The sequence below is a fragment of the Cetorhinus maximus genome, chromosome 12 (genome assembly GCF_964194155.1).
Source record: "Cetorhinus maximus chromosome 12, sCetMax3.hap1.1, whole genome shotgun sequence".
Lineage (NCBI taxonomy): Eukaryota > Metazoa > Chordata > Chondrichthyes > Lamniformes > Cetorhinidae > Cetorhinus > Cetorhinus maximus.
The window spans coordinates 100,713,619-100,736,362 of NC_135890.1; the positions used below are offsets into that span (position 1 = coordinate 100,713,619).

The 22,744-nt window shown below is 38.7% G+C and overlaps 1 protein-coding gene across 2 annotated transcripts in view; it reads left to right on the forward strand.

Annotated features, from left to right (window-relative positions):
• Positions 1-22,744, forward strand: part of LOC144687762 (RNA-binding protein EWS-like) — a 29,794-nt gene that overhangs the window by 1,487 nt on the left and 5,563 nt on the right. Inside the window, exons 2-13 of one of the 2 annotated variants that reach the window (XM_078554247.1) lie at positions 2,213-2,249; positions 3,854-3,905; positions 4,054-4,177; positions 5,954-6,131; positions 8,180-8,344; positions 9,050-9,246; positions 9,707-9,887; positions 14,971-15,005; positions 15,567-15,602; positions 18,060-18,235; positions 18,315-18,444; positions 18,527-18,718. In XM_078554247.1, the coding sequence (XP_078410373.1) occupies positions 2,213-2,249; positions 3,854-3,905; positions 4,054-4,177; positions 5,954-6,131; positions 8,180-8,344; positions 9,050-9,246; positions 9,707-9,887; positions 14,971-15,005; positions 15,567-15,602; positions 18,060-18,235; positions 18,315-18,444; positions 18,527-18,718 (1,503 nt within the window). The remainder of the gene's footprint in view (positions 1-2,212; positions 2,250-3,853; positions 3,906-4,053; positions 4,178-5,953; positions 6,132-8,179; positions 8,345-9,049; positions 9,247-9,706; positions 9,888-14,970; positions 15,006-15,566; positions 15,603-18,059; positions 18,236-18,314; positions 18,445-18,526; positions 18,719-22,744) is intronic. The other variant, XM_078554248.1, reaches the window with a different exon arrangement.

The following is a 22,744-nucleotide window of genomic DNA, read 5'->3' on the forward strand; positions in this document are numbered from 1 at the left end:
CGTCCTGTTTGTTCAGTACCTTTCACTGAAGAAACCCACTTGGCTCTGTGTGACCTCCTGTTGGAAGATTTGTGACTGAATAGCTTCAACTTCTGGTCATTCAATAAATTTGAAAACTTGACTCTGTTATATTTTTACTTGCATATCCTGCGTTTGGTTTTAAAAGAAGTAAAGATTGCAATATCTTGATTCTAAATAAAACAGTTCAAACATGCACTATCCTACTGAGTGAAGACCTAAAATGAATGTGCTTTCCCCTTGCACCCTAAAATTGGGCCTTTTTTTATCTTGTGTGGAGACCTGCCATTTAAATTCTCAAAGGCCAGTTGCTTGTTAGTCCATAAGTAGATAATGCTGGACAACTTAATTTTATGTTGTGGATCGGAGATGAAGAAAAAGTGGAAGTCTTCATTGCTAGAAAATGCATAATTCAACTGATGCTAATGTTATTATAACTTGGGGCTTCTCTAGTTTGGTAGAAAGGAGCTGAGGGCTGACCAAATGCTGCTCCTATGAGAAAGGAAAGTGAAATTTCAAATATCTTACAATATTGCAAAGAACTTTTTTTTTCCTTTAATAAAATTTATCACAAGCAAATTTAAATTATGGACTTGTATATTCATCCCCTATTCTAGCTATTGGGTTGGTAATGTTAGCGCACACCATGAGTTATCAGTACTAATCCTTAAAACCATTTTTGGTTATTGATAACACCTCAAACAGCAACTGTTACTAAATTGATATTATTGGATGATTGGCAGAACGAAGAAACTTTTACTGGACCTGCAAGTGGCAATTGCTAATCCTAGAGCACAAAGTTAGAAGATATCTCAATAAAAGCGACACATGGGTTATCTACCCTGATCCCCTTCCTTGCAGGCATCAAAACTAATAGAAAGTGAGATCTGTTACAGTGAGCCCTGTTGGTTAGAAACCTGAAATAATTCTTCTGCAAAAAGCTATAGCTTCTAATATTCCAACTCAATAAAAATAATACACGAAGGAGAGAGTTTACTGTAGGCTTATAATTGCATATCACAATACAAATAGTAATTCCAGAAAGATGTGGGAGAAAGATATTCTGATACATGTAAGTTTGTATACTTGCTAGCTTTTGTGTGCCTTAACTTTCCCCTTCGATGTGGGAGGAAGAACTAACAAGTACAAACGTAGCATTTGAAAATACATTTATTTATGGAACAGTTGATTTGGGGCTTAAATTATCATACCAGTGTTGCAATGCATGTACACAATGATATATTTTTGCTGACCTTTTTCTCTTGTAACATTCAAATGCCTATAAATGTGCACACTGAGTTTGATGTGAAAACTGATACGGTGAAAGAGATGAGCGTATTTTGTAAGTCTATAATTGAGCAATTTTGGTAATGAAAATAAAAAATAAGTTTGTAGTTTTGCCTTGACATTTCATACACGTAGCAAATAGAGCCATTTTTTAATGCAAATGCTACTGAAAGTTGTCTATAGCTACTGAATAACTGTATTGTGGTAATGGACTGATTATGAGACCAGCAAGGTTCCATATTCAAGCCCTTGTCTGCAGTGAGATAGGTAACAGCATGTTGGTGATGCAAGTGAAGAAAGGCGAGCCTCAATCCATGATCTTGTGTGCCTGGATTAACATTACCTTGAGGCTTGAACTTCAAATTTTAAACAACTGACATGGTTGTATCTTGGTTTGCAATATAATTCCCATAGTGTCACCTTAGGCCCAAGATAGTCACTTTTTACCATGTGCATTGGCAGCTGTATTTAACCATACTGGCACCATTTTGTTGAGATTGTGTTGCAATGGCACCAAGGTGTGCCAAAACTCATTTAAAACTTAAATGCTTTAAGAAAAGGTACGGTTTCCTAATCCAAGTAACCTACTAGCATCCATCTCTCTCACTTAGCAATTTCTCATCTTTCAGGAGAGGTGAAAAATTGCTAAGAGAATTCCAAGTGTTACTGTTATTGTTGTACAAATACTCCATTGTCTAGAGGTTGCATAAGGAATCCCAACTGCATCATGATGGTAAATAGCATTTTTATGGATCATATTATCTGACTTAAGTGAAATAGGAGTAACATTTCATATGGACCTTGTGCAAATAGTTTGATGGATTTTGATCTTTGGTATTCTGTAAAATGAGAAGCCTATTTCAATCAACTTTGTATAATTAGTTGAGGAACTCCTTTCTTTTTGTAGATTATAGTACCTATACTCAAGCTGCAGCTCAACAAGGGTAAGTGCTACTTCAGAATTGAATATCTATATTATGTGTGTATGTTTAAAATCAATTGTTTACTAGATTATTACACTAAGGGGTTGTGCTTATTCCTGGCACTTCAAACTAGCTTAATTTGGTGTATCAATATCACCATCCCATTAATTTCAGTGCTAGCTTCCACTAGTGACTACAACCAAAGTGCTCTCCAAATTACAAAGAGAAAATCATTAATTCTGCTATATCTTTCAAATGTCCTGATATATGCCTTTATAAAATCCTTGGTTGGGGGCTGTTGTCTGCTGCATTTTATTGGAATTCAATTGCTGACTAATTTAAACAATTTACCACTATTGTTTTAAATGAAAACTTAGTCTGTAGCAAAACTTCATGATTTATGGAATATGCTTTTTAAAATTATTTTGAAATGTGGAAAGTTGTTCATTAAAAATGTACAAAAAACATGGCTGACAATTTACTACTCGAGCTAGATTTTAAAACATACTGTTGTGACCTAGCCTTTCAGTAGTATTTTGTTGCATGTAAATACCAAACGGCTAAATACCTTACTTGTCAATTTCATTCAAAGTTCATACCTTTCCTGAAAGGAAAAGCAACACTTTCCTGTGTTTGACAATTTTTTATCGGCCTGATGATGCTGGCTGTTGATGGTTTAAGATCGGGTGGCTCCAGATCTCCAATGCCCCTCCCATTTGGCTTTCTTATGAGGTTAAACTGAATATTGTCTGATTTATTTGACTAAAAGAAATCACAACACAGCCTGATATATAACTTGCAGAACCCATGCGCTCCCTAGCAGATGTTGCATTTCCTGTGGGTGAATTCTTACCTCCCATTTACTATCCATAATTGCTGATACCAGCTACCTTTCAAAGAATTGAATGCAAGACCATCTGGTCAGTACAGGGGGCCTGAGGTGATATGTCAACCAAAATTGGCAAAACTTGGTAACAAGGGGGTAGATATCCAGCACCTGAGAGGCTGTCCTCTGAGGTATCATTGACCTAATGTCCAATTCCTCTAACATTAGATATTTAGGTACCCTTTTATTAATGGGTCCTGTCAGGCATTTCTATGACCTGATTTGCTTGTTAGAGGGAGAAAGTGGGCAGAGTTGGGGCCACTGCCTATTTTCTAAATCCATATCCTTCCTCAGTAGTAGAGATTCTGGGCTGGGTGCAGTGCCTTCCAGTCTAATCAATGTAGATTGAGCTGTCTAACATAGTACCATTTGAAATTCAGTCTTGGGTAACTGACCAACCTTTGTTTTCAAGTGCAGGGAAGGCTTTTGATTGGGTACTTGGGGATACAACTTGGGTTTAAGTTAATTGAATTGGTTCTGCATCCTTTAATATCGGCATGGGTAAGTAAATTTAAGGTACAGATCAGCCATGATCTAAATGAATGGTGGAACGTGCTGGGGAGGGGGGATGTTGGTGGCTGAATGGCTTGCTTACTTACTTGTTCCTTCCTTATCCTTTCTACTTGTGTTGAGTTAAATTATCTTTGGAAGAACAATTGCTTCTTAGTTGGCTTATGTAATTTGGTACTTCTAATGGTTATTTAAACAATGTGAAGACTTCCATTGTCCATCTTTACAGGTATGGAACCTATGCAGCTCAGCCTGCTCAGGCATATGGACAGACAACCCAAGTAAGACTTCTAAGAAAACTACTTTGCAACCCCATGAGAGTGTTAACCTAGCAGCAAATCTTTAGTAATTCTGCCAGTTATTTTGAATTTCATCAGCTTGTCTACTGCAGACCTGACATAAGCCATTTTTCTAAACATTTGCAAATAGGCATACGCGCAACCGAGTTATGGAACCTATACCCAGCCCACTGATACGACATACACTCAAGCGCAAACAACTGCAGCTTACGGGCAGACAGCATATGCTACTGCATATGGGCAACCTCAAACTGGTAAGAGTTGATCTGTATTTATACTGTTACACAAGTTTAATTATGATTTATAAACTTTATTTTACTCCTGTCTGTGCTTTCTTTGGTAGAAGGGATATTTATGATATTCTGAACCTGTATCTTTTTTTTTTACTGCTGTCTGTTGTGCTTGGGTAGAAGGGACAAGTGCAGGTTAGAGTGCCTGGTCATTGTTGCATGATTTGTGTTTGTTTTGTCACATTACTGCTTTACATCAAAACATATGAAACTTCATTGTAAAACTACCACTTTTGGCATGCATGCTTGGTGTTGTTGCTGGACTTATTTAACATTGTATCATTATGCTACAGGAGAAAATAAATCATGCAGGACTAATTTGAGATTTATAATTCACCTAAAATTCCACTGATCAGTAGCAAGACTTAATCATTGGCCCTTTGTTTCATATTATGCAGCTCCTAACATTTCTAAGTTTGAAATAGCACAATCTATAGTTATACTGTTGAGGTTTTTCGCCACGATTTTAGCAGACATACTAGGAAAAAAATCTCCCATGACCTCCGTTTTAATTAAATTCTAGCTATCTTTTTTGGCTGCAATTTAGATTGGTAGTTATGTTTACTTCATGATATTACATTGGAAACTAGAAGGATAACAGGTTTTTGAAGTACTGCAAACTTCCTTATTGAACATGTGCAGTATTCACTGTCATTAGTATGCTAGCAATCTATAGTGAAGTATTTGAATATCCCTTATTCGCATTAGTTGGATTTAGGCGATGGGGTAGGGGGATGGAGACAACAGTATTTTGGGTGATCAGGTGAATTCCTTTCTGGTTCTCCTTTCTATGCCAAATTGTCTTTCATTAACATCAAGAATAGTTGAATAAATATTTGATTATACAACCTTATTAGTTAGAATTTCCTGCTCATGGTATTAGAAAATTCATGATGGCTAAGCAGGCATATAGTACAGTATACTGTTATACAGCACAAACTTGTTACATTAGCTTATTCAATATCCCTGGGGCAGAGGGAGCGGTGAATTGATTTCCAGTTTATTACTGTACTGAGAGATCTGGACATATGCACATGATGTTTGGGAGAGCAGCATTTCCTTGGCTGAATGCCCATTGCTGTCAAATAGCCAAATGTACAGTCTTGCACAAGAAAAATAACTCCTGTAGAGAAATACTAAAATGGTGCTAGCAATTAGGGAGGCAACTGCCTTAAAAGATGATTGGAGGATCACTCAACAAGTTTAAAATTCAACGCCCCTTCAAACTACCTGTTTCTGACTCCAGGTTCGTGTGCATCCTCCCTTCATCCACCATTGATAGCTCTGCTGTCACTAACCGTGTTCTAGCATTCCCTTCCCAAGCCTCTCCATTTTGCTATCCTTTTTAAGATTACCTTCAAAACCTACATCTTTCACTATGCTTTTGGTCATGTTTCCTAATCGCTCCTTGGCTGGTATATGTTCTTCCTCAGGCCTCTGAAGCACTTTGGAACATTTTACTATATTGAAGGCATTATATAAATGCAAGCCTTTGTATTCTACTGAGGGAAAAAATTGACTGCATTTGATTAGCCTGCATATTGGGTAGTGTACAGTACTGGTTTTATGTTGCTGCACACCTATATCCAATTAATTCAACCCAATATAGTACAATGAGTAACATTGACTTGTTACAGCATAAAATGCCATGAAACAGGTTTTGTTCAATTACATTTGTGTGCATTGTGTAAATACAGAACTGCAGAAAAAAAATAATGCTTTATTACACTTTTTGAATAGGTTATAGTGCACCAATTGCACCTCAGGCTTATAGCCAACCTGTGCAGGCTTACAGCACAACTGGATATGACAGTACTGCCACCCCTCAAGCTACCTATGGACAGCAGCCCACCTATGGTCAGCAGCCTACTTATGCTGCATATGGGCAGCACACAGCTACAACTGTTGCACCTACGAGGTATATATCTTGCACTGCTTATAAAGATTTCAGCACAGAGGTTGATAGTTATAACTGGAGCTGTATACTTTCAAATTCTATTTCCATGTCCACATCTGTCAAATTCAGTTCATCGTGTTTGCCAGGTGAAACAGGTTGTCCAGCCCTTTCCTACTTGCACCTTTTGGTCTATAACCTTATAGGCACTTGTAAGTGCATATCCAAGTATTTTGTAAATCCAATGAGATTTTCTGCATCTACCACTAGACAGTTGAGTCCCAAACCCCCATCGCCATCTTTGTAAATTAAATTTTCCTCGACTCCCCTCTTTTCTACAATTCCTTTAAATCTATGCCCTTGATTATTGATCTCCCTTAAGGGGGCTAAGTCTTTCCTATCCACTAATCCCCCCACCACCACTTTTATACACTTGAATTTAATCACCCCTCGGCTCCTCTGTTTCAAAGCACATACCCCCAGCTTAACTAATCTTGATGCATAGTTAAAATATTCCATTCTTGGCAACATTCTCTTAATCTTCCCTACCCTTTTGCATCATCACTGTGTGATGCAGTGACCAGAGCTGTATGCTGTGCTGTAGCTGTGGCCTAACCAGTGTTTTATAACGTTCTAGCATAACTTCCCATATGCTGCCATAACCACCTATCTATCTTGACCTACCTTCAGGGATCAGTGTACATGCACGACAAGGTCCCTCTGTTCCTTGACACTGTAAATGGTAGGACACAGACCATATTGGGCTCTATTACTAATATCTGTTTACTAGCTTGTGGTACCAGGAACAACCAGGACTTCCCTACCTACCTAAAATCTGCCTGCATGACCTGATCACACTTTCTCTCTTCATTGGTACTAATATGGGCCACAAGCTCTGGTATTCATCTTCCCCTGTCTATATTCAGCAGCCACTCAGTGATGCTTGTAACTATGGCAGCAGGGAGGCAACAAATTATCCCATAGCTGCCGAAATACTTGTCCGGTCCCCTTACGATTGAGAGTCTCCTATTAGAATTCTGGTAGCCAGGTGGCAAAGGATAGAATTGGAGCCTAGTCTTTATACATTCAAACTATTATTTACAGAGGCATATATTGTGCACCTTAGCTAACAACTAAACTTTTGGCTTTTTCACCAGCACAGTGGAGTCTACGATTAATGCCCACCATCTGAATGCAATCAATCCTCACTACTGACGTACATAAAAACCCTATGATTTACCTTTCTGACTAACCTCTTCATCTACAGACAGCTCTCTTTCTCTCTCACTCTCTCCCTCTCTCCGCCCCAAACCCACAATACAGCCGAGCCACCCTTGCCCCTGGCTGTACTCCCCAAGGAGCCCTCACCTGTATCCTTTTTGCAGTTTATTAAAATGCATAGTTTGGTTATACACATCTGCCTCCTTTTGTGGTTTAGTTTTTCCAGTGAGGCCACATGTATAATTCCATACCTTATTTTGATCTATATTGTGCTTATTTGTTTTTCATGTGTAAATGTGTGCATCGTGGGTTTTTTTTCAGCATTTTGAATGTTGAAAATTGTTTACAGATATACAGCATAATTGATCTATGTATGTGGTTCAAAGTATTCAGCCTTTTTTAAAAAAAAAGTTCACATTTCACTTGTGTTTTCAATAATCAAATACAAGATTGGAGGACACTTGTATGCTTTCACCTGTGACTAGTTTCAGTACAAAACGTAAGTGTGATTAACTTGATCTTAACTACCCTAAGAGTTTGAAACTATGAAAACTTTTGCCTCAAATCAAAACTCTCTGCTCTGTTTTTCCAAGTATTGAGAAGTTTGCTATTGCAAGCTTCACTAGAAATTGGAAAAGGTGAGAGGATTCTGATGGACATCAGAAATGTTCACGGAGCCAGGAATGAAGTGGTGAACATTTGACCCTGTTGAAAAATGGATCCTGGGCTGATTGCTTCATATTCATTTTGTAAAGACACGCTGATTAATTTGCAAATGTATATTGTGCACAGAATCCTTTTTCTCTTTTTAATGTAGAGGAATCATGTCTAATTACCAACTTAACTTTCAGAGTGCAAGATACTACAAAGCAGGATGAATATAGCCAACCAAGTACTGGGTATGCCCAATCCAGTGTGGGATACAGCCAGACAAATTATGGATACCCTCAGATGAGTGTGCATGGTGCTTATCCTCTTCAGCCTCCCAGTGCCCCTCCATCTTTTCCTCCTACCAGGTAAATGTTTTTTGGATGCTGTAATCTAAGGAAATTAGGTTTTTTTCAGCATAATCATATTGAGTTGTGTAGAAGGCTTCAACCTAGATTTGGGCTGCCTGGGTATCTGCCATGTGTAAGCCTTGAGAGAAATGATTTTCAGTAGGGGATATGCAAGCAGCCAGGTGGTGATTTGAATGCAGGAATTGGGTTCTTTTAAAGACTGAGCTGTGAAGCATTGTAAGGCTGCTGGCCTCATCTAGATCGGTTAACTATCAACCAGGACTCGAACACTGCTTAGTTATGGACTAAATAATCTTGCTGAGTCAGTGGGTGGATACAATTTTTTTTTTGACAACTTGATGGTTGTTCAAAGAATACTCTGTTTCTGTGCTTTTTGACAAATTACACATAGTGAAATAGTGGGTTGCTTACAGCACAGAAGGAGCCCATTTGACCCATCCTGTCTGTGCCAGCTCTTTGAAAGACCTGTCCTATTTAGTCCTGCATCCCATATTCTACCTATCTTCCTATAAATTGGTTTCCAAGCATGTCAGTTGCCTTTTGAAACTTGCCATGGACTCTGATTCCACACTTTCAAGAGAAGCATTTCAGATTTAAACAACCCTCTGAAACCTCTCATTTTCCCCTCTAGTTCTTGAAGTCATTTGAAATTTATGACCTCTTGTTACTGACACATTTGCCAAAAACATATTTTGTTTATAGTTACAGTAGCACCACTCAACCAACTGGCTACGATCAGAGTACCTATAGCCAGCAGGCAAGCTATGGACAACAGGGGAGCAGCTATGCACCACCACCGCCCCCAACTGGAGGCTACACCCAGCAGCAACCACCTTCTGGATTTGGTCAACAATCTAGCTATGGACAGCAGACCGATTATAGTCAGCAAAGCCAGTACAGTAAGTGAAAGTACTTTGTGCATGTCTAACAGTTTTAAAGTGGTAGTAGTAAGAACCCATCTCCAGCTTTAATGTTTTATTACGCCTGGATAGACAAGAGTAATTGTCACCATTTGCAGAAAATAGGAAGGGACGCAATGAAAGGGAGAAGGCCAATTGCTTAATAAATGATTTGGAAGCAGTGACTTGTATTGGACAAATGGAATAATAGCATTTTCTCATGGTCAATTGAAACTTTTGTAGGTGGTGAGATCAAGATAAACAATCACTAAAAATGGCAATTTATCAAATTCAAGCTCTTCTGTTAGAATTACCACTGAAAAATAATACAAAATAAAAGTAAGTTCCAAATCAATATCTTGGAACAGAGAAAGCAAATTGTATTGAGGATATCAACTTGTATGCATGTCTAATTGGATGCATTTCTTGTTAAGACATTAACTACTAAAATGTTACCTAGGTACATACAGGCAGGAGCAGCCATCCACCAATAATATGAGTGGATACGGACAAGACCAGAGTAGCTATGGAGCGCCAACCAGTAGCTCTGACAACCGGAGCAGAAGTCGTGGGAGCTATGATCAAGGAAGCAGAGGAAGTAGTTACAGTAGAGGTGGTCGGAGTGGACGAGGTGGCATGGGGTAAGATGACCTCTTTCTTTTAGAGAGATTAATACAAAAAATCAACCCAAAGTAACAATTAACAATACTGGGCTGAAAGTGTTTAGTTTTTCTGAAGTACCTAGCAGAATGCCCTTCCAGGTAGAACTGGCCAGGTTCCAGTTACTTGTGTTGCAGTCATTGAGAACCAGATGCCCCTATCCTAAAGCCAGCTTTTAACTGTAAAAATAAATAAACATCCACTTCTATCTCTATTTATACATATATCTAATTTTTGAAAATCTCTCAGTGGCCTGTTTTAAAATTTTATTCAAAACTTTAAGAAATAAAATTATTGATTTTCAGCCCTGGTTCTAATTTTCCAAAGGCAATGTCCAACCTCTGTGGAATAATTTACCAATGAGCTCAGCTAATTACCACCAAGTAGGAAGTAAATGTTCAGAGAGAATTATGGATGTAATCTTTATTTGCCTTATGGCTGCTTTTGTGTCTTCTAGAATCAGCAAATTCGTATAATTTATAGTTAAACTGGTTAAAACCTCAGTGAACCTAATCCAAATTATTTTTCCAACAGTTTACCTGTTAATAGATTAAAATATGCTGATAATTTAATTAATGTAAAGTGCAGCAACCACTGGTCCACATAATTCAGACATTGCCTTTCTGGGTGAAACCTTTAATCCTGAAAGAAACACTTGCTTTAAGTGTTAAAATTGTCTCCCAATTTTTAAAAAATATTATTACCCCAAGATAGATGAGAATTTAATGTGTATTTATTACAAAATGTTGAAATTTGGAGTTTCTCTCAAACATAACTACATCAATCTAGTTCCTATTTTGGGAAGGGGAAAGAGCTTGGTTCCTTCCATCCAGGTATTTTGCTTAATTTATGAGGAGTATAAATTAATAAAACATTTTGGTGACAAAATTGTGGGGTACAAGTGTTACAAGCTTGTTAAATTGATTTAGAGTTTTATTTGGAGCCTGGGTTTCATTTGTAATGCTAATGTGCATTTATTTATTGTGTGCCAGCAAAGGCTTTGCATTATGCATATGCCATATTTCATTTTAAAATAGATGTAGCAATTTTTGAAAGTTGGACTCCTTGTGGCCAGTTTTGTTTTTCTTGCTAACAACTTCCAAAAGCAGAAATAAGCTGGTTGCTGCGCTTTCTTTATAGGAGGATATGATAAAGGTTTCACTTCAACATTTGGCCGTTAACTTGACTTAAGTTAATAGGGTTTCCATTTGCCAGGAAGTTGCTTTTGTTTTTTTTTAAATGTGTAGTGATGTGCTAAGTAATGTAAACCAATCATTTAGCCCTAAATCCTTTGTGTGCTTTTACCTAAGAAAATATAGGCAATGGAAACCCTATAGTCTTTGCGGTTTTAAAAACTCAGTTGTATTTATATATTAATCAACAAGGGAGCTGAAAGCATTATCGGGATATGCCTTGTGGTAATAGGCAGGGTCAGTGGAAAACAAGAGTTCTTTTTCTTGGTTTTTTCCTTTTTAAAATTTGGACTTGCCAGTAAGGGGTTTGTACTAAAATTACACCTTTTCAAAATGTCTCTAATTCAGGCATGATCGTATCACTGCACAACCTCATTAAATGGGCTTTTTTTTTTACTAGTGCATAAAATGGTTGTCTGCCACTGAATTACCAATACCAAATTTTTGTTGTCCTGCACAAAGGATGACACTTAGTTTAGGACTGCTGTTCTAATAGACTAGAATTTACTCCCCTGATGTTTGAGTGTATGCACTATAAAATGTGGGATTGAGCCTTACACACCAATATATCTTTAATCCTTGGTTTGTATTAAATTAGCCACTCTCAATTAAACATGTTGCAACTGGCCTTAATTTATAAGAGCTTGAGGGGGGGAATATTGGCCAGGTTTTCTGCTCCTGTTTAATTACTTGGTGACCCCTTCTGGGCCTGTGGGTGTAAATATCTGGGAAGAATCAGGCTTTGCTTGAATAGCCTGTCAAACATTGCTGTCAAACTTTGTGTGAAGAATGGCCACTTGGATGATGCATCAGAAAGCTGCTGGCACCAATGGAACCTTATCCCACAATATGCCATTGCTTTCAGAAAAGGAGATAATCAAAGGAAAAGTTCATGCATGTTTCTGCTTTTATCATTTAAAACTGGTAAACGTTTTTTTTCTTGAACACTTAACTAAGAATCAAAGTTCCACAGAATGCACATCCATGGGTATGCATACTCTAGTTCCACTGACCCTGGCAACTGGATGTTACTTAGATTATAACATACTGGTGACCACTAAAAGGTATTCGAGTGACTCTTGGCATCCTCAGTAAATGCAGTTTTGGCACTTGAGTGGATTGGGTTAACTGTTTCAAATCTGCTGCACTCATGCCACCACACACACACTTGTGTCCCATTTATTACTTCTAAAATGATAGCAAACATTAAAATTAGGAATCCTCAAAGTTGCCAATCCAGCATTCAAATAAATGAAGGTAAGTATCCTCTCTTTTTCCATGTACAGAGGTACAAAAACAAAATTGCAGCATTGCCTGTGCCTTAATTCTGAAATTGCCTGTGATCCCATAATTCTGTGCAGTATAATGAAAACGCACAAATGACTGTCTTGGTGGTATCCTTCCCAATAAGGGAAGCTTGGTGTAATTCATTTTAATAACCACTGGTTCTGTTAAATGCAACAATTTTTTTTTAAAAAAATGGTCCATCTGATGGGCACGTGGAAAAACAGCTTAGTTTCCCACATTGGTGACACTTATTAATGACTAAATACCCTGCTACCCTGAAGCAGACCAATTTGAAATGTTGGTGACTATTGATATTTAAATACAAATGTGACTTACTGGGCTATATTTAAAGACCGCTTGTGAGTAAACGTACACATAGTGTGTGGCTGAGCTGCACACAAGGTGCTGTCCCAAAGGTTTCTTATCAGTGATTGGTGCTGAATTAAATGATCTCAGACAGATAATAGTGGGAGCACTAAAATTGATCTCCACCTCCCTAAGCTAGGGAGGAAAATGCAGCCAGCGATTGTGCTCCTGATTGCTTTTAAACCTTGTGGGAAAGGATGGATGTCACTTATGGAGCACAAGGGCTGTGCTATAATGGCCTTTTGTGGTTGTGTAGCTTGTAAGCTTTTGCTGTTTTGCCCCACCGCGTAATCGGTGACTTCAGTGAGGTAACATGGTTTACATCACCTGTGGATTTGCATCCCAACATGAGCCTCTGGCTTTGAAAGAAATTATTGAACAGGAAGGAAGCAACAATTTCTCTTTGTTCTCAATTCATAAAAAATTATGCGGTACCTTGTAAGCAGGTTTGTTCTGAAAAATGGATATAGCTAGAGTAAAATGTGGTACTGCAAATGGCACCTTTGCTAAATTTTCGCACACAATTGGTCAGAACTGTGTTAAATCTCCATCTTTATGGGTCTCTCTTATCTGAACCAGATCTATACATCCTTTGTATCCTTGACTTTAATAGTTGAACGCATGTTTAGTCAATGTACAGTTACCTATTTCTACAAATTTGTTCTTAAGTAACTTTGAACCAAGTGCAACTTGGTTTGAGTGTGTGGTTACTTTTTCTCTGTGAACCATGCACAATGGGTGGAAAAAAAATTACCATCTGGTCACAGGAGTTAGCCTAGTTGTTGGAGATTCACAAGAGGAGTTGACAATTCATCCATTTGCTCTCTGACTTGCAGGAAAGCGCTCGGCCTGCGCTTGGTGCCCCAAAGTAAACATCAGCAATTCAATGTGGGGGGCTGCATCTGCATTCTCCCATGCTGTCATTGTAAATTGAACTTGTAAACTGCTGTGGCAAAATCAGTCAAAACACATTCATCCTCAGCAAACTTGTTTGTGTATTATGAGTGGATAGTATGTTTTGAATACCTCCCTAAGAATTAACCTTAAAGGCATACAACTATTGTACCACATTTCGACTTTGAGTCGATCTTTATCTTGCCCACCCCCTTCCAAAAACAGGGTGATTCTTCTGCCCTCCCTCCATCTTGGGCCTTCCGTGAGGGAGTAGATTTGAGTTTTTAAAATTATGCTGACCTTTTTTTTAATTATGGGGAATAGTATAATTATAAAACTATTTAACCTGAGAAAAGAGTGCATTGGTAGCAGGTGAATTTTTTTTTTTGAAAACAAAAGAAAAGAACCTAGGTAAGAGAATGAAATAAGTTTAGGGGCCGGGATGGAAGGACATGCATTTTACCTGGATTGATTATGTAAATATTATTTTGGGTGATTAAAGGGTGGGTTGGCTGAATATAATCCCTTTTTTCTTTGGGGTTGGGCTATAGTGGATGTAGTTAATGCCCAATGAGCAGTTTGCCATTTGACATAACTTGTTACAAGTTTGTTCTTCTGTGGAAGAATTTAACTATAATACAGAGCCTAAGCAGTACGATACTGCTTTCACTCCCTTGTCTGCGGGTAAGTATTAGAATGTAGTTTTAATTATGCCAATACAGTAATTATTTTTAAATGCTTGAATATGGAAACTATGTTAACATGCTTTGTCGCATTTATATGCTACAGGTTACAAAGTGAGAGCCTTGTTTACACTTCAATACTTTAAACTATTTTGACTGAGCCGGCAGCATATTGAAAAGTGGGACTAGACACGTTTTCTACATATGTATGGACAAAAAAAATATGTATGGTGTATGCAAGTGGAGTAATACATAAAAGCATGGTATTGTACACTTGTAATGTAAACATGGTATTTATTATATACAATAATATGTAATTTAATTGGAAGTTAAAGAGTAATGTAAAACATAGTTTTAATGGTTGCTTAACAGTTCTGTTATAAAACTGCATGCACCAACTTTAGTTGTTGAGAACCCTGTTACTGGCAAGTCAAACAGTGAAGGTACATATGGTTTTGGAGGGTGTACGAAAGCTTTAGGAGAACTACTATGAAGAAAGGCAAACTCGCAGATGAAAACTGGTGAAACTTCAGAGGCCTTAACCAGTGCTTTAAAAGAGGCACGAGTTTCATCATTGAGCCTTAGGCTCAAGAGGTACTGGCTTAAGGGAATACTTCATTTCTTCATATTTGTCCCTGCAGCGGTGTCGACCGGGGTGGCTTCAGTAAGCCTGGTGGTAAGTTTTTAGCATTAAAATGGTTAGTCAAATACATTTGTGTTTGAAGTCTGTGGGGGAAAAAATGTTTTGCGTAGTAAAATTTTCTTGTATACAAAATTCAATGCCTATGTATATATACTGGTGTCACCTGCTGGCATTAAAAATGGGTTTGTGTTAAAATGGGTTTCAAATTACCTGATACTGTGGTGAATATGGATGTATAAAGTGAATAATCACTTGAGTGATGGGTTTGCATTAAAATGGGTTTCAAATTACCTGATACTGGTAATAAATGTAGAAAGCCAATGACCACTTAACTGAAGTGGTATAAAGTACCAAATGGTTTATTATTTAAAGAAAACTTAATGGGGGGAGGGTTTATATTTTTAAAAGTAAAACTGTTTAATTTTAAATTTCACTGGATATTTTTTCACGTGATATGGTCTTGCATTTGCAGTGCATCTTGGTTGAATGAATAACCAAAAAATGGTGCTGGAATTTTAGATCTGGATGTATAAAGGTAGTGGGTCAGTGGAATGCAAAGTAATGTAGTTCTTGCTTTCTTTCCTTCCCATCCAGCAACAGCTGTAGAAGAAACTCCAGAGCCTGAACCAGGTAATGATCTTAATAGCTTATTAGGATACAGACGTATAGTCTTGCTTGCTTATTATTTTGTGCTTAAATTTTATTCCTTTTGTCTTCACCTTACTTATAATAGTTGAGTAACTCTGGATGTTGGGACTTAAATGAGCAGCCTACAGGGAAGTGTAGGGTCACTGACAGCAACTTTTGGATTTCCTCATGTAATTGCACTTGTGTGGACTCTAAAGGTTGTTCTCAGTTTCAGAAGAGAATGAAGGTGAACGCTAACAGTTCTGCCATTTGGGCCAAAACCTGTCAGACATTATATTGGCCATTATGTATAGTAGGCAAATCACACCGCAATAAGCAGTGGAAATTGTATCTAATTTTAGTTTGTTCAGGCTGTTCATGACTGGTTCTTGTGCCCTATTCTGTACTCCGGTAAATTCTTTCCTCAACTTATCTGGCCCATACTTTTTACTAACGTAGCTATTTACAAAGGGTTCACTTTTTCCACTTGTGTCATGAGGCATTTTGTAAGCAAACGTTGCATCCGCTGAACTGAATTGTGCCATTACCTGCCCAGTGTTTTTTTTTAATTAATTCATGGGATGTGGGCTTCACTGGCTGGGCCAGTATGTATTGCCCATCCCTAGTTGCCCTTGAGAAGGTGGTGGTGAACTGCCTTCTTGAATCGCTGTGGTCCATGTGGTGTAGGTACACCCATAGTGCTGTTAGGAAGGGAGTTCCAGGATTTTGACCCAGCGACGGTGAAGGAACGGCGATATATTTCCAAGTCAGGATGGCGAGTGTTTAGATAAATGTAGTACGACCCAGCGCTGATCACTGTTCTGGCTTATTGGAATAGATCATTTTCCCATATGATCTTTTTGGTTCCTGCTAAACCCTGGTTTAATATCTGTAGACCTATTCAACCACAGCACTTTTACATGTAGAATAACTTCTGTGCATGGACCATAAGTGTCAGAAGGCACGATGGCCAATGCTGAGCAAAAGAAGTTAATTGATCAGAGGTAGGGATGAGACCATTCTAAATCAGGATGAGAATTTCAATTTGAGACAGTTGGAACGGAAGCCAGTGAGGACAGAAGCGATGGGTGAACCAGGTGAGGTTTATGAAGAATAGACTGTTAGCCAGGAGAATATTGGAATAGTCAAGACTGGAGACGGCTTGAATGGACGATGGCTTCAGCAGTAGATTGGGTGAAGCAAGATGGAAGCTACCTGACCCCTTGTTTCTGCTGGCTTTAAGATTATTATTACCTCCATGGGATGCCAGCTAATGTATATGATGTGTAATCTAAAGCATATAGGCAAATAACATATTAGATACAAATAACTTTGAAAATACCCCAGAAAAAGAGAATTGTAAAAGCTGGTTCTTAACCACATTAGTCAGTAACTCACTGGATCCTTGTTGTTTGACTTTCACTCTTACCTGGGAAAATTCACTTTTTTTTCTAAACACTTCTTGTTTGCAGCAACTGTGTATGCACGTGTGATTCTGTCAAGAACTGATGGTGTTCTTTTTAATGACACACCCTTGTGTAACTTAGAAAGGTTAGCCAGGTGCATTTAGTCCAAATGGTTGTAAAGGGGAGAGGGTGGTGTGGTGGTAATGTCACTGGACTAGTAATCTGGAGGCCCAGGCTAATGCTCTGAGGAAAGGGGGTTCAAATCTGGTGGAATTTAAATTCAATTAATAACAGCTGGAATCGAAAGCTAGTCTCAATAATGGTAGCCATGAAATTAACATTGTCGTCAAAGCCAATCTGGTTCACTAATGTCCTTGAGAGAAAGAAATCCTTACCTGCTATCCTTCCCTGGTCTGGCCTGCATGTGACTCCATGTCCACAGTTCTGAGATTCGATTTGGTTGACTCTTAACTGCTGCCCTGAAATGGCTGAGCAAGCCACACAGTTCAAGGGCCATTAGCGATGGGCAACAAATGCTGCCTTGCCAGTGACTCCCACATCCATTAAAGAATAAATTTAAAATAAAACAGTTTGGGGTCTTTAAAGGGCTCTTTAGTGGGTCTGTATTATGTTTCATAAAAGTAAAACCAGCATGCTTCCTTCTCCATTACTACTTCAGTCCTCAATCAAAAGAGAATTCGCTATAAATGGGAAAAAGCACCATTTCTTCTATCCTACATATGCCTTTTTTTCTTTGTGAGGTTTCTACAATACGTTCATATTGGAAATGGTTGTTATTGTTGGATTTGATTTGTTAGTATGTGTAGACCCTGGTGGTAACTCTGCTTTTAAAAGCTTACAGTAAAGGCCCTCTCCTCCACATTCAGCATGATAGCTGGGGTCATCACAGCAGTATATTGATGGCACTTTGGATTAGAAGTTTAAAGTAGAACCTTCTTGATGGGTATTAATTCCCCTTTGGGAAATGCTGTGTACCTGTCTCCTTTCTTTGGATTGTTTTTTTAAAAATAATTATTATACACTTTCTTTGCAGCAGCAGCCGCTGAACCACCACCACCACCCCCAGCTCCAGCTCCAGCTCCAACTCCAACCCCAACGGCAGCTCCACAGGAAGATGTGGAGAATGATACCATTTATGTGCAAGGTTTGGGTGAAAATATAACTCCAGAAAGGCTTTTGGATTTCTTCAAGCAAACTGGCGCTATAAAGGTTTGTGTTAGTTTGTGCTATCAACTGATGCTGCCTGCTTTGTATTTATAGCCATTAACTTTGCACCTGTACACTTCAGATCAACAAGCGAACTGGGCAGCCTATGATCAACATATACATTGACAAAGAGACTGGAAAACCCAAAGGTGAAGCCACTGTGTCATATGATGATCCTCCTTCAGCTAAGGCTGCTCTAGAATGGTTTGATGGTAAGTTTTGTTTTGTCATTTTATACTGAAACAGAAAATTTTTGCCTCCTCTTCTGTTTGTAGTAATTTCTGTTCCTTTCAGGTAAGGAGTTTGACACAAACCCAATCAAAGTGGCTATGGCTAGAAAGAAGCAGCAGCCACAGCCACAACCGCAACTGCAACAACCACCACCACCATTGCAATTTAATAATATGCGAAGTGGTGTCCCTCTCCGTGATGGAAGAGGTGGTGGTCTCCCTGGCCGAGGAGGTGAGAATTTACATTACAGACCAGGTAATACCACTTTGCTTTTTATTCAAAAATTGTCTTTTATGTTAAGTTCCAGTTTACTTGTAGTTCCATAGTAATTGGATGAGGGAAGAAGGAAACTAGACCTTTATTCTTTTGAGTTAGCTATTTTGGTCAAGTGGTCTCTTCACCTTCTGCAGCTGATTGTGAACCTTAGCCTATACTTCATTTCCTATTCTATGTGCATGCTCACACCAATAAGTGTTTATGGCTTTCAACATTTGAGATGTTTGAAATATGTGACTCTTAGTGAAGTTTTTTTCAGTTATGTAGATTGGAATACTCAGAGGTTGCTGGCCATATTTTAGCTGTTCTTCTGTATGTAGTCTAGTTGAAATTAAGTACTGTGTCCTCCCCAGTGGATGACACCTATGATGTCATTCTGTTGTTTTATCCACTGTTACTAGCAAGAATACCACAACTCAAATCTTCAACAATATTCTGGCCCTTCCAGCAAATAAGCCTCCAAGCCAAAAACATTGTTTTTAGTGTGTGAGCGCAGGATATCTCTGGAAAGCTTTAACAACTATACAACTGAAGAACATAAGAAATAGGAGTAGGAGCAGGCCATTCAGCCCCTCAAGCCTGCCCCACCATTAAATAAGATCATGGCTGATCTGCCCCAGGCCTCAACTCCTCTTTTGTGCCAGCTCCTCATAGCCCTCAACTCCCTGATATTTCAAAAATCTATCTACCTCCTCTTTAAATACTTTGATCTAGCCTCCACAACACTCTGGGGTAAAGAATTCCAGACATTCACTAACCTCTGATGAGAGAAGAAATTCCTTCACATCTCAGTTTCAAATGAGTGTCCCCTTATTCTGTAATTATGCCTCCTAGTTTGAGATTCCCCCCCTAGTGGAAACATCATCTCAACATCTACCCTGTCCCCTCAGAATCTTGTACGTTTCAATAAGATCACCCCTCATTCTTCTGAACTCTAATAAATAAAGGCCTAACCTGTTTAACCGCTCTTGATAAGTCAGCCCCTTCATCTCAGGAATCAGCCTAGTGAATCTCTTTTGAACTGCCTCCAATGCCAGTATATCCTTTCTTAAATACAGGGACCAAAACTGTACACAGTACTCCAGGTGCAGCCTCACCAACACCCTGTACAATTGAACAAGACTTCCCTATTTTTAAACTCCAACACCCTAGGCAATACAGGCCAAAATTCCATTTGCCGCCTTAATTACTTGCTGCACCTGCATGCTAACCTGTTTTTCATGTACAAGAACACCCAGATCCCTGTGTGCTGCACTTTTTTGGAGTCTCTCTCCATTTAAATAATAGTCTACCTTTTGATTCTTCCTACCAAAGTGCATTACCTCTCACTTTCCTACATTAAACTCCATGTGCCAAGTTTTTACTCACTCACTCAACCTATCTATGTCCTCTGGCAGATTCCCTATGTCTTCATCACAACATGCCTTCCCATCTATTTTTGTTTCATCAGCAAATTTGGATACATTCACTCTGTCCCATCCTCCAAGTCATTAATATAGATAGTAAATAATTGAGGCCCTAGGACTGATCCTTGTAGCAGTTATGCCTTTCCAACCTGAAAAAGAACCATTAATCCCGACTGTCTTCTGTGTATTAACCAATCCTCAATCCATGCTAATACATTACCCCCAATATCGTGAGCTCCCATCTTGTGCAATAACCTTTTATATGGAACCTTATCGAATGCCTTCTGGAAATCCAAATACACTACATCTACCGATTTCCCCCTTATCAAGTCTTGTTTGTTATATCCTCAAAAGAACTCTAGCAAATTTGTCAAACATGATTTCCCTTTCACAAAACCATGTTGACTCTGATTACGTTATTTTTCTAAATGTCCTGCTACTTCCTCAATAATGGACTCTAGTGTTTTCCCAACGACAGATGTTAGGCTGACTGGCCTATAGTTTTCTGGTTTTTGTCTCCCTTCCTGAACAGGGAAGTCACATTAGCGGTTTTCCAATCTACTGGGACTCTCCTGGAATCCAGTGAGCTCTGGAATATTTTGACCAATGCCTGCACTATCTCTGCAGCTACTTCCTGTAAAACCCTTGGATGCAGGCCATCAGGTCCTGGCGACTTGTCTGCCTTTGGTCCCATTAGTCAAATACTTTGTCCCTCGTGGTAGAGACTGTTACAAGATCTTTCTTCCCATTAGCTCCTTGTTTATCTGATATCTTTGGGATGTTTATAGTGTCCTCCACCATGAAGACCAATGCAAAATATCGGTTTAAATTATCTGCCATTTCCCTGTTGCCCATTATCAGTTCTCCAGTCGCATTCTCCAAGGGTCCCATGCTCACTTTAACTACTCTTTTTCTTTTTATACACCCGTAGAAGCTTTTTTTTATATTTCTTGCCAATTTACTTTCATCATCAATTTTCTCACTCTTTATTAGCCTTTTAGTCATCTGCTGCTGGTTCCTTAAAAAAAACCTCCCAATCCTCTGGCCTACCAGTAGTTTTTGTCACTTTGTATGCCTTAGTTTTTGATTGGATACTCTTTTTGACCACATTTTGTTAACCACAGGTGGTTCATCCTTCTCATTGAGTCCTTCTTTTTGACCGGGTTCATTTTTGCTGAGCATTGTGAAATATCTGCTTAAATGTTTGCCACTGACCTTCCCCTTAGTCTATTTTCCTAGCCTGCTTTAGATAATTTTCTTCATACCTCTGTAATTGCCTTTATTTAAGTGGAGGACACTGGTTTGGGACCTGAGTTGCTCGCCCTCAAACTGAATTTGAAAATCTACCATGAGAAGAAGGCACTTGAAGGTCTGTTTTTCATACTATAGTTAGGCTTAGGAGCTTGTAAGGCAAGTTAGGACCACCACCAAAGCTGAAGCAAATAGCCAGGCATCCAGTTTTTTTTTCCTTTTGCAACAGTGAAAAAGCATCAATTTTTGAGAATTTCTTGGATCTTTAAACCAGCAGTACTGCTGTCTACCCACCCACCCCTGCCCCTCAACAAGGGATGTTAGCTTAAGGTGGTCTGGATTCATTTGGCTCCTGAAATTTGCTGCAAACTTGTGTACAATCTGATGCTCTCTTCAAGGTTTAGTAGACCTCAGGTCAAGGTAGGTTTTCCTTTTGTACAAAATGCATCTCTCAGATGGTTGTAGAATACTGATTTTTGATGTTCGTTCCATGTGTAGTCGGAAAGTCATTTTTCCTTTTTAATGCCCTGGATTAAGAACCAACCAGGATGATGTAAAATAAGTGTAACATTTTAAAGCCATGAGCAATCAGACATTTTCCTGTACCATTTTTGCAACTAATGAAAGGTCCATCATTTGAAAGTCATATTGGCACCATATTTGCTCCGAGCTTCTCGTTCAAAATGTCTACTTTTCCATGTAATCTTCTGTCATTGAGTAGTCTAATCCTCAAACTTCCCGGATTTCGGAGGCTCCCTTGCACTGTACATGCTTGGTTTGTTTGTTCCGTTTTGCAACATTTTAAAGACCGTTCATTCCAGTGCAGCACCTTTTTATAATTTTTTCCTTTTGTCTAATAGAAATCTCAACAAAGCAGAAAACAGGCATACATTTTGTACTTCATTCATTTGAATTATGAGAGTCGAATACCTCTTTGTCCATTTTTAGTCATATGGTGCCTTAACAACCTCCTTTTAACTATGACCTTGGCAGCATCTTGCTTGATGAAGACGGGTGCAAAGTTCTCATTTAGTACCACTGACATACTGCCTGGTATCCTTTCTGATCCTTAACCGTCCCCATCCCTCCTCTTACTATCCTGTTATTTATGTTCCTATGAAAGACTATTGCATTACCTTTCATGTTAACTGCTGTCTCTTATACTCCCTCTTTGCCTCTCATTTCTTTTTTTCATCTCAACTATTCTATACTCATCCTGTTTCTCAATTTTGTAACAGATATCAGGTTGTTAGTATACACCTTTTTCTGCTTATTCTTTATCTCATCATCCAGGGAGTTCTGACAATGGTTGCCCTTTTCCCCTCAATGTACCTGAAAAATCTACTCT